This window comes from Leptonychotes weddellii, chromosome 7 (genome assembly GCF_054177405.1).
Source record: "Leptonychotes weddellii isolate Sample4059 chromosome 7, ASM5417740v2, whole genome shotgun sequence".
Taxonomy (NCBI): domain Eukaryota; kingdom Metazoa; phylum Chordata; class Mammalia; order Carnivora; family Phocidae; genus Leptonychotes; species Leptonychotes weddellii.
This window is the reverse complement of record NC_138375.1, coordinates 25,488,978-25,502,127: the sequence shown is the minus strand read 5'-3', so window position 1 is coordinate 25,502,127 and position 13,150 is coordinate 25,488,978. Positions and strand designations below refer to the sequence as shown.

Genomic DNA, 13,150 nt, shown 5'->3' with positions numbered 1-13,150 from the left:
TAACAAGTCAGGAAATGACAGATGTTGGCGAGGATGTGGAGAAAGGGGAACCCTCCTACACTGTTGGTGGGAATGCAAGCTTGTGCAGCCACTCTGGAAAACAGTATGGGGGTTCCTCAAAAAGTTGAAAATAGAGCTGCCCTATGACCCAGCAATTGCACTACTGGGTATTTACCCCAAAGATACAAATGTAGTGATCCGAAGGGGTACATGCACCTCAATGTTTATAGCAGCAATGTCTCCAATAGCCAAACTATGGAAAGAGCCAAGATGTCCATCAACAGATGAATGGATAAAGAAGATGTGGTATATATATACAATGGAATATTATGCAGCCATCAAAATAAAACAAAATCTTGCCATTTGCAATGATGTGGATGGAATTGGAGGGTATTATGCTGAGCGAAATAAGTCAGAGAAAGACATGTATCATATGATGTCACTGATATGAGGAATTCTTAATCTCAGGAAACAAACTGAGGGTTGCTGGAGTGGTGGGGGGTGAGATGGATGAACTATGGTGAACGCTGTGAATTGTGTAAGATTGATGAATCACAGACCTGTACCTCTGAAACAAGTAATACATTATATGTTAAAAAAAAAAAAAGATAATAAGAAGGGAAAAATTAAGGGGGGAGAAACCAGAGGGGGAGATAAACCATGAGAGACTATGGACTCTGAGAAACAAACTGAGGGTTCTAGAGGGGAGGGAGGTGGGGGAAAGGGTTAGCCTGGTGATGGGTTTTAAAGAGGGCATGTATTGAATGGAGCACTGGGTGTTATACGCAATCATGGAACACTACATCAAAAACTAATGATGTAATGTATGGTGATTAACACAACATAATAAAATAAAATTTAAAAAAAAGAGATCTTCTTAGGGAACACAACACTTAAAGTGTTTTTGACACCTGCTTGGGTTTTTCTGAAATGCAATCTTTTAACCCATATAATAAAACCAACATTGGACAGATTGTCTTGGTACAGTGTAGCCAAAGGACTTAAGATGGAAGCTTCCAATAAACTGTCTTTGAAAAACACCACAGGTAGTAACTCCACAAAAGGAGGCTATGCTCCTTTCAGAGTACAGCTGATGCACCACAACTCCATCATACCGATATTCGAGCTGCCTTAACCTTTCATCTCCTATGGCAGACTTTTTCTTGCACACCACTCTGCAAGAAGTGAGGAAGTGATGCAGTCTGTGATACCTGAAATACGATTTTGCTCATACTTTACAACTCAGCTGAAAATCACCCCTTCCAGTGTTCCCATAACCTCCTGTGCTTATCCACACTTAACATCATGCTCTGGAATTTTTTTTTTCTCATCTCCACTAAACTGTGAGCACCAGGAGGTAAGGATCTCCATCTTAATCAACTTCATATCCCCAGTACTTAGAACAGTGCTGGCACATAGTAGATAGTCAATATTTATTGACTGAATTAATGAATCAATCAAGCAATCAGTGGTATAGGCTATATGTGAACTGAATAAATGAGTGAATACATGGATATTACGTTTTAGTAATTTTGATTAAGTACAAAGAGGACTTAGACACATCCCAACCCAACGTCTAGGAACGAGATCAGAAAACATCATCCTCAAAGAAGTTAACAAGAACCCACACATCATGTATGAAATGAGCTAATCCTGCAAGCATTTCTAGAAGTTATGGCTGGCAGTATGATTTTGAGGGAGCTTCTCCATTAAATCAAGGTATCCTTTTTTTTTTTTTTTTTTTTTGGCAGCACACAGCATCCCAGTGAAAATGCAGTAAATTTAAATAACTTATAACTTTGGGATTTTGTAAGAAGCTCCGCCAGAGATTTCTCAGGGTCCTGGAGTAGATAAGAGCAGCCTGTGTGAATGGGTAGTAAGAGCCACTCTATGATGGCAAGCTGTTTGTGACCTGGTTAATTTCATATTCCTAACTGGCCATTTATCTTGGGTCTGCTAAACTAGGTTGACCCAACTGTGTACCCCAGACTGGCAGACAATAAAAAATAAGCTGCAGGCATTCCAGCTCTACTTGTGGCAACTGCCTAGGGCTTCCTTACTTTGTTTCCAGGCCCTTAATGTGAGTCCTGTTCTGTTCCAGTTCTGCCTCACTTCCAGCCTGCCGCCTTTGTTTTCATTTTATAGTCTGGTTCTCACCCAATCTCAGCTTTGATCATTGGAGTATTCAAAGGCCTGGGCTTAAGCCCATCTCTGTCTCTTCCTGTTTTCAGCTAATTCAGGTAAATTATCCTGACCATCTTGGTTCTAGCTCCAAGAATTCAACCCCTGGCCCCAGCTCTCCTGGCTGACCTCGAGTCTGGATCTGTCCTGTCTCCTACCAGAGAGAATCCAATATTATAGAAGCACATTTACAACTGTGACAACATGGAAAGTCAAGTGGCCATATTCCAGGTACAGTGCTTGGGAAATCTGGCACTCAGAAAAAAGCCATACTCCACAGGGAAGAACTAGGGCAAAACTTGGTAGCTTTCAGAGGCTGTGTTCTTTTTCTCTCCTTCCTAAGCTTTCTATCCTCCAACCACACCAAAATCCTGAGGGAATCTGGAGGAATTGCCAAAATCTGTAATTTAGATTTAAAAATTCCTGACAACCAGCCAGAATTCTCAGGAGAAACAGAAGGGGTAGTTGGATGTCTTGTCTGATGGAGAGTTTGGCTCATGTAACCTGGCAGCCCTAGAGGGTTTCTTGACCACTGTATGGTACTCCTTTGATAGCCAGGTTCCAATGGAAAGGATTGATAGTGCCTTATACTGCTTTTGACAAGGAGGAAGAGAAGACATAGCAGCAGGCTGATGTGCAACTGAATTCTGACTTCTCGTCCAGGAGCTGTTATGGAATGGGCTCTGTGCAGGGGCCCAGATCAAAGGTCTCAGAACAAGTTGAAAAGATGAACTGGCCCTGCTGAGTGAGCTTGGCAGCTCTTCTGAGTCATCTGACCTCCAGTCAGGTCTGAGTATTATCAGCTTCCTGACCATACCTTCTGGCCAAACAGCCTGGCCTTCAGATTCCAGAGAAATCAGGGAAGTGGGGATGCACACCTCACGCTGACATTGGCCAGGGACATGCACCTCCAGAGAAGGTATGCCTCCACACCCTTCTGCGCTAGAGTGCTCAGACAGGGCCACGCCATTATCTACCATTAGGAAGTACAAGTGTGGCTCATGGTAATGAGGGGAAGGAAGAGGTTAACTCTACTTCCCCTGCCATGCTGAGCTGAAGACTGTTCTGGCCAGAGCAGAACTGAGTCATCAATGCCTGTCTATCAATCAATCTCATGGTTAACTCCAATTCATCAGCAAATCTGAAGAACTGGTCCTAATCAAATAATGGCTTTTACTCAGAAATCTGACCATTTCTGTCCCAGCAGTAGGCTTCCCCAATCTGATCTATTACTATGAAAACAGATGTGTTTAATTCTAGCTTTGCACAAAAGAAGACCTAGGGCAACAGAGTCCATCTACCTTGTACTTATTTTTAAAGGGGAATTCAAGTTGGTCATGGTCAATTACCTAGCATGTGGTGCTGCTCACTGTCAAAGCTTACTGGCCTACACTTGGGGGAGCCTGGCACCTCATTCTGCAATCCAATCACTCTGGCTGGTAACAAATCCGGAGGTTCAGAATGCTCAGCACTTGCAACCAGTGGCAGGCTTCTTTTCCTAAAACTTTTGAGCAACTGATGACTTGTGTATTAGGCAGCCAGAATCATGGGGCTGATACTTTGTCTTGTAGGTTTGATTAGTAGGGGTAACTGAGAGTAAGTCATTCTGAGAGCTCCTCTGTCTTAAAAACTTATATTTCAGTGCTGTTGAAATTCAATGACAAACGAGCAAACAATAGGCAGGGGCTTCTACTTACTTAGCATTCTGATTTCAGACACATTCACAGTGACTCACTGAGAGGATCAATGGGAGAGTAGCTGATTTACCCCAAAATGGCAGGTTCCTACTCCTGGCTCCATTCTCTGCTCTGGAAAGTCACCAAGGCCCTTCTAAGGCATTAAACATGGCACACTGGGAATTACAGCAGCTGTGTCTAGCCCAATGTTTTTCAAAGCACAATTGCCTGGAGTTAGAACAAATTGAGACTCTAAGGCTTGCATTTCTCCTGACCCCAAATGCCCTTGGGATAGCATCATACTGTACTTTATATCAGAGCCCTCCCTATGCCAGGGCTGCCAAACAATTCTGGTGGTGGTGGCTGTCCTCATAAAAAATAGTAAATTTCATTCCTTAGTTGCTCAAGCCATGTTGTCTTCATCAGGGAGGTGGTAGTCTCTCTCAAGATCACTTCTATAATAATTTCTGTGGTCTTGCTACTCAGGTAAATTTTCCAGAAGCTTCTACATCTGAATTCACCTATCTGCTGCCATTGCCCAGTCAGGGACAGTTAGACAGACTTGGCTGGAATTTCTCTATCACAGAGTGTGTAGACACGTGATTTGGTCTACCTATCTTGTCACTCAAAAATTCATGTAGAATTTTTCCACACAGAATACCCTCTTCTCATAGTAATGACTAGTGCATTCTATTTTCTTTGCTTCACTGCTAAGGTTACTTACAGAGGTATAGACCACCCAAAAAAAGCTTAGAAGTGACTGCTCAATATGTGAAAGACTACGGTAAGTCCAGTGTACCAAAGAATATAACTGACAGGCCCTGGGCACTGGGTAGGAGGGGTGGGGTAGGAGGGTCTTCCAGGTGGGAGGGTTTCTGGTTCTTAACCCAATACATCTGCCCCACAACAAAATTCAGACTTTCTTGGGTCCATTCAAGTTTCTTGAGATTAACAACTTCGTGTGTTCTTGTTATATTTAGCTGACAAGACATAGTTTTAGAGTTCAGATCTTCAAAGCCTGTTCTAAAATATTAGGTGGGCAGTCTGAGTAACTAATTGAAGATAAGCTGGACTTGATGCATAGAAACTAGCTCCTGTAGTTAGCAACGTAGGTAGAGGATGAACCAGTAAATCAGTGGTAGGAAGCCCAGGGAGGCCTTAACCATCCTTTGTCTTGCCTGACCCCAGATGAGAGGGAGCCTAGAAGAAGACTGGCTTCTCCCTAATCTATGTGATCAAGAGCAAATAAAAATGGGTGGTGGACATTCACTCTAGTTTTATTCATGTCAGCCATCCAAAATTCTTCTTCCTTGACTATATCCTTCTCACCCCTCATTCTATCTGGGTACCAATCCTTTGGCTTTGTAAACCGTTTCTTAATTCTGGTCTAATGCCTTGGACTTGATACCTTAATTCAACCATTCCTACCATGGTTCTCTAATGAAGTTAGGTTGTCACCAGTTCTAGTCATTTAAAGTGAAATACCCTTCCTGTGACCTAAGGTCTCCTTCCATTCCCTCACCCCACAGACAGAAGTCCCAGACTTCTGCCAAACCTATTCCAGCTCTCTGAAACCCTTGATCCACAGCAGTTAGAAGACAGCCTTGTTTCTTGGCTACCACAGGCCTAGGGCAACTATGGCTCCTTTTGAAAACCAATACATGGACATTCTGTTCTGTAAGTTATTATCACTATGGATGACTACATGAATCACTATTCTAGGGCATACTTGTGATTTCACCAAGACACAGCCACATAATGAGGCTTAGTCCGAAAAGTCCAGCCGGGTAGCCTTACTATTATGGGAGAAATTTAGGGGGTTGGAGGCAAAACTCTAAGCAAAAGGGCAGAAGAAACTGAAGCTATGAAATGTATGACATACAAACTAAACTAGAATGATAGTGAGAACATTCCTTTCAGTATTAAACTTCTTTCCTAGCTATTTGGATGTTGATCATGATTCTTGTTCCTTATCTTGGGAAGTGTTTGTATTTTAACAGATACCTCTGAAGTCTTAATCCAAATGAGTGATAATGTGGGGCATAGGTACAATGGCAGGCAGAAGTTTCAAAGTAGAATGCCTAACAGAACATCTCAACCAAGAATGTGAAAGCAACTGCTTACTCTATTTAAAAGGCTACATTCCTGCAGGTCTAGAAACAAAAGATATAAACATATCTCCATAGTCAAAAGACAAGGTGTTAAGACTTCTTTCTCAGCAGGGGATAAACAGCAATAAAACAATTTCATTTGAAATCAAGGGTTCCTATACTTGACTGGCAAGTTTGTACTTTGAGACATTTTATGTGTCCTGAATAAACATGTATGTTATGAAATGAATTGTGTGCCTCCAAAATTCATATGTTGAGGCCTTAACCCCACTGTGATGGTATTTGGAGGCAGAGCTTTGGGGAAGTAATTAGGTTTAGAAGAGTTTATGAGATTGGGGCCCCCGTGATGGGATTAGGGTCCTTTAAGAAGGCAGACCAGAGTTCTCTCTCTCTCTGTTCATGTAAGGACACAGCGAGGTAGCCATCAGCAAGTCAGGAAGAGAGTCCTCACCAAAGAACTGAATTAGCTGGCATCCTGAACTTGGACTTTCTGGAACTGTGAGAAATGAATTCCTGTTGTTTAAGCCACCCAGTCTATAGTATTTTCTTATTGCAGCCTGAGCTAATACAACACATATCTTTTAAGTAAATAAAAATAATAATGACCTATTCACAATATCTACTAAAATTAATCAGTGTACTTGAGTCAGTTACCCATATCACTTGAGTGATACAGGCTTCAAGTTAGTATTCTATTCATAAGGGAACTGATTAAATAATACACTGCGAAGACTGGGTCATTCACTGGGAAACCAGGGAACAAGGCAAGAGCTAAGCTGGAGATCTACTGTCAGAAGCTGAGTCTAGAAAGCCATTGGATCAATACTAAAGTCTGGAGTTAAAGAGTAAGAACAAGATAGAATCTGGAGTCTTTGGGTCAAGCAAATCAGATGAGACTTATGTAGGAAAGAAACAATCCATGGCCCATTTAGTCTCACATTCCTATTCTCCAGGGGAAAAAGACCGGTAATAAGCCATTGTATAAACAAATTTGGAGATGGGTATGTATACATCTGCTGCAGTGACAGAAGTATTGGTGTTAAACCATAACATATACAAGCACATCTTCAAAGTCCAGTTAGTGGAAAATCATAAGCCAAAAGTGTTATTGATAAAAATGTGCATTACAACACACACTGTAGGGTTAACCCAACAACCAAGTAACCTCAACTGATCGTGAATTTAAACAGCAAGTTTTCATTAAAAACAAAAATCACAGCAGTTAAAAACCATGACCAGCTTGCAACAACATTGATGATCCTTCTTCCAAAATGGTAATTCCAACTACAACTTGTTTGTGGGCATGCGCAGCAGATCTCCACAAATTGCCAAGTGCTTTGTGGCGGAGACTTAGAAAAATCTGTGTCTTCAAGAAGGCATGGCCAAATTTTAGTTTATGAAGACCCAATTTTAGTAACTCCCAAACTCATTCAGTAGGTAACTGCTAATAAGCAGCTGCTCTAAAAATCAAATGCTATGGAATTCTGGGTAATTTGCCAGTAAGAATCATGACAGGGACCTGCATCTGGGGAAGTTTGGGATTTACTAGGAGGAGTCCACTGCACAGTCGAGAACCACTAGCTGTTGGGTGGGGATGTTCTGGAACGGCTGATGCTCTCAAGCATTTGGGCTCCTGGCTTAGGCTGCTGCCCATGTCCACTGGGTCTTCAGTCTCCTCCCCACTCTCGGCTGAATAGCTCATGGTTATCCTATAACAGTGGATGTCCTGGCTGCTCCATGAGGCTGTTCCTGCTTCCTCTTGGGAGAGATAAATGATGTTCTTGGCCAGACCATTCTTAAACTAGACCTCTCTCATGTGTACCCAGTTTATAAAGTGATGATTTAGGAAATGATGTTAAGCGATAAGGGTCAAATTTTAGCCTCTATAAGATGTGTACATGAGCAAAAATTTGTTTTTATGCCTATTTCTAGGTGTAATATTTAAAAATTTTAAGCAACATAGCTTACGCTGACAGAGCTTTAAAAGTGTGGGCTCGAAGCCCGGATGTATCCGTTCTTTCAGGATGCTGGGTCTGGGTGCAACAATAGAGTATGCTAAGAATGTAAACCCTTCGGAGACTAATTTCTAAGTTATGCATTTACTTGAAGGATTAAAAATCCTGAGTACATTTAGCAGTGATAAATGTGGACAATGGTTTCCTTTAGCTAAGCCGCCAATTGTTGCCCCTCTTCCTCCTATGAAAGGCTATTTACGCCAGATAATAGTTTACAAGTTGAAGCATTTATTTTTTACTTATATGCAGGAACATATAACAAGTTTCTAAAGAGACAAAAGGTCTAATAACGGAATGATAATAGGATAGTTTACAGTAATATCCTAATACCTGTGTATGGTCTATTTTCTATCATGCAGTCAAAAGGAACAGAGCATATAAACATATATCAGAAATCCTAGGGTAATTTTCATTTCTAGGAAAACAGCAAAGGCTATAAACAAAATAAACTGTATTGCTAGACGGTCACATACTCCTAACAAAAGTTTATAATTTCCTGCAAAAGAAACATACCAGCTGCTTCAGGATGTGGGTAAGACAAGCATGCTCCTGTGGTAATGATTTCCCAAACAAGAAAAAAGTTAGAAAGGCAAATCTTTGCTAAGCTGCAGACTACCAGGTCTCCTGATTTATGAAAGCAATAAGAATAGAGTAGATAGAGCTGTTAAAGAAAATGCTTAGAAATAAATATTCTATACATTAGTAAAATCTGTCAAATAAAATGACTTTTAATTTACAACAGAAAAAAATACCTTCACATATTTTACTATTGTCAGAGCATTTATTATGTAGCATGATATTTTAGGTTGACACACTAGATCTACTATATTCCACAACCATACAACATAAATATGCATGGATATCCCGTAAAGTTCTAGTCAATTCTTAAATAAAAATTCTCTTAATGATACAAATATAGATTCATCCAATTACAATGATGTACATTCAATTTGTCATAAACTCACTTTTTTCTTTATCATTTTATCATAAATTTATCTTTTTAAAAATTTTTAAAATTTTTTTATTTTAAGTAGGCTCCATGTCCAGCATGGAGCCCAGAGTGGGACTTGAGCCCACCACCCCAAATCAAGACCTGAGCTGAGATCAAAAGTCGGATACTTAACCAACTGAACCACCCAGCTGCCCCCATAAATCTATCTTTTTTCAATATTTACATATTAGTGCTATTTCACACTTTGCCCTGTTCATTGTCATTCATTCATTTTATTCATGCATCCTTTTGACAAACATTTACTGTGTATTTGCTAAATATCAGCAAATGATTAGGTCAAATCATTCTTCCTTCTCAATTTTTCATGTTGCACTTACTACCCTTCTAAATGTCATTCAGTGATAAAATCATGGGCCTCATTCTTCATTCCATTGATTCGTATTTACCTAGAACTGCCATCTGATAGCTATTAATTTTACATCTTTCTTCCTAAAGGTGAGATGAAATTCAGTGGGGAGAGCAGGGCGGTGAGGAAAGAAATTAATATGTACTATTTGTATCCAACATGCAGTGCACTTGACTAAGTATTTAACATGTATTACCTTAAATAAGTTTCATAACAACAAAATAAAGTAGGTATGTTTTTATCCCCGTTTCATAACTTGGGAAACTGAGTCTCTCCCAGGCTGCCTAGGTTTTACCTTGGTCTGCCTGACCCCAAAGGCTTTTAAGCAGCTCTTTAAGGACAAGTGTCACCCCTCACTTTTTCAAATCTCTCAATAATGTTTTGCTTGAATCTATGCTACTCCTAAAACTCAGACCTTCTACTCTTCCATATGCCTCTAAAAACTACATACTATTTAAATAAATTACTAAAGAAATATCTTTATGCAAGGGTTTTTGTAGCAAAGGTAGACAGCTCATACAAAGAAAATGCTAATGAATAAATTAAAATATTTAAAAAATTCTAAAATCTATCAGCCCTAATGATGTATTATGTTTTATTTTTTTCAGACCACTCTCCTACTATTACTGGGAGTAACAGATAACAGATTATGAATAGGCTAGGCATTTAAAACTCAGTATATAAATACAAATTAAACCAAGGGAAAAGCCAAATATAAAAAGTCCATTTTTATTAATAGGGATGAAAATAACATGTCATAAAATTAATGTTAAAGAAACACCATGTATTATGTTGCATTCTCTCTCATTATTCCCTACTAGTAAGTACCTTATATTCTTCATAATCATTGCTATTGAGCAAGTCCCTCTTATCCAGTTCTGTAAGTTGTTCTGCAGAGGGCTTAGCTGGTAGATGCTTAATGGAGGCTTGCTCATATATGGGCTTTCCATTAAAAAACAGTTCCTTCCAGTCATGCATCAACTTATATGGAATCATACTATAGCAAAAAAGATTTAAAAAAAGGTTGAGATGAATCAATGGTTAGTCAAATATACACCTTAAACCTTAGTCTTTGTATTATCATATTCATTCCCCATGGTCTGCTGTTTGAGGCTAGGAATTCCACTTACTATTACTGTATATTACTAATGGCTAGTAGAACGTTTCAAACTTAGTAGGTTTGAATGAATCAACGTTACTTCAAGCCACTGGTTCCTCAAACTTTCATATTGACTGTGCACTAACAGAACAATATATCTGAAAATAATGAGCACTATCCTAAAACTTAGGTTCTTCTAAAACAATTCCCAGCTATGCCATTAAATGGCTGTGCAATCTTAGGAAATCCTTTAAATGCTCTACTATCAGTGTCTTCCTGTGCAAAATGAACAGACTGAGTATTTTCCAAAGCCCTTTTAGGATGGCAGCTGGTTTCCACATTTGCAAATAATTTGTAATAGAAAAATCAAATGTATGGTGGTTTTATTGTCATTGTCTATTTGATAACCTTTAAAATTACTTTTCAGTAACTATTTCTACTTAAATCTGATGAATGATTAAGAGGTAATCAGGACAGGCTGATGGAAAAATAGCTTCAAGAAGAACAAAATGCAAGGAAGGAAAGAGTCTGACATGATTCTGATGCATTTCTCTAGAAATAGTTGGACTAGAGCTTGAAATTACAACAAAACAAGTAGTTTTTCATTTATTTCAGTCTGATACATGCCACATGGATGAAACGTGAAGACATTAGGTTAAATGAAATAAGCCAGACACTAAAAGAACAAATCATATACAACTTCATTTATATTAGATACCCAGAATAGACAAACTCACAGAGATCAAAAGTAGAACAAAGGTTTATCAGGGGCTGGAGAGTTATTAAATGTGTACAGCGCTTCAGTTTGGAATAATAAAAAAGTTCTGGAGATGGATGGTGGTGACAGTTGCATGATAATGTAAATGTACTTATGCCACTGAAGAGTATATCTAAAATGATTAGAAGGGTAAATTTTATGTTATGTATGTTTTGCCACAATAAGAAAAGTAGTATTTCAATTACATGTACAATTTCAAATATAATCACCTTATGTTTTCCATTAATAAAATATTTACAGTTGCTAAGGGTTACTTTGTAGAGATATGGAAGTTTAGAAATTGATAAGCTCAGGCATAGAAATATTATAACATCAGAATTATTGAAATGTCATTGGTTTCTATGGTGAAGTGATTAATAACTTATAAATTGTCCAAAACTTAATCTTACAGTTGCTTAGTTAATATCCTATTATCTGAATATTAATAATTTTAAGAAGCAATCTAAAAAGTCAGTTCTTCTGAGTAGGTTGATACCAAAAATATACCTGGGCTTTAGAAAAAAATAGATACTGATAATATCTTGTTCAGTGAAGTAACATGAGTTTATCTTGACTCATAGCAGTCTAGACTAATATAATATATGTGTCACTGTTGTGTTCAATTGCAATTAAAAGACACTTATACAATACACAAAAAATGGATTAAAGACTCTAATGTAAGACCTGAAATCATAAAACTCCTAAAAGAAAACATAGGCAGTAAGCTCTCTGATTTGGTCTTGACAATGATTTTTTGGATTTGATACCAAAAGCAAAGGCAACAAAAGCAAAAATAAGCAAGCGTGACTTTATCCAACTTAAAAGATTCTGCAAGGCAAAGGAAACAATCAACAAAAAGAAAAGGCGATCTACTGAATGGGGGAAAACATTTGCAAATCACATACCTGATAATATCCAAAATATAAAGAACTCATACAACTCAATAGCAAAAAAAAAAAAAGCACACAATCCAATTTTTAAAATGGGCAGAGGATCTGAATAGACATTTTTCCAAAGTAGACATAAAGATGGCCAACAGGTACATGAAAAGATGCTCAACATCACTAATCATCAGGAAAATGCAAATCAAAACCACAATGAGATATCACCTCACACCTATCAGAATGGCTGGTATCAAAAAGAGAAGAAATAAAAAGTAAGGATGTGGAGAAAAGGGAACCCGTGTGTACTGTTGGCGGGAATGTAAACTGGTGCAGCCACTGTGAGAAACAGTGGGTTCTCAAGAAGATCTCAGTCTAGGTAATTTTGAGATGTGTACACATTTAAATGGGTCACCTTATCTTTGTCCTTGTGGAATCACTTTCACTGAGATCTACTGTGATGTCATTCCCCTTTAGCTCTCAGCAAAGAGTATCACAAGAAATAAGTCTATGAAGCCAGATGATACATTTGCTCAAAAGATGTTGCTGAGGACACTCTCCACTAGATCCACAGCACTACTCAGTGTACCTTAGGTGAGGGTACCACATGAGTGAACTATTGTTGTAAACTGAGTGCCAAGAAAAGTTCTGTATTTTGTAAAGAACCAGAACAGAAAATGGAAAACACATGACAGGCTGTATTTCCCTTTATACTTTGACCACCAGGAAGCTCAGATAAAATTTGCAGCTCAGTTGCAGCAAGTGGCAAATCTCCTGCTGCTAATATAACCGTGTTCTGGCTTATCCCTTGTTCTTAACTTTCTACTTTAATTTGGATTTTCCTTTGTTCTTATTCTGGCATATTATTAATATATTTTGTATTGTTGAATATTTCCTTATAAATGCATTAATTCCTTTTAGAAACAAGGTGCAACGAAAATAAACAGATTTAATGACCAGTAATCTTCAAATAATTCCAGTCTTTTAGGAAGTTCCAAGTGTTTCAAATAAATTATCATAGTTATCTTTGTAAATTATAATTTAGACATAAAGTTTAAATGTTAAAAGACAT

The 13,150-nt window shown here is 38.4% G+C and overlaps 1 protein-coding gene across 1 annotated transcript in view; it reads right to left on the bottom strand.

Moving 5' to 3' along the window:
- SPEF2 (sperm flagellar and cilia associated 2) overlaps positions 1-13,150 on the bottom strand; it is a 164,814-nt gene that overhangs the window by 111,467 nt on the left and 40,197 nt on the right. The window contains exon 9 of the mRNA XM_081825990.1: positions 10,170-10,338. Coding sequence (XP_081682116.1) covers positions 10,170-10,338 — 169 coding nt within the window. The remainder of the gene's footprint in view (positions 1-10,169; positions 10,339-13,150) is intronic.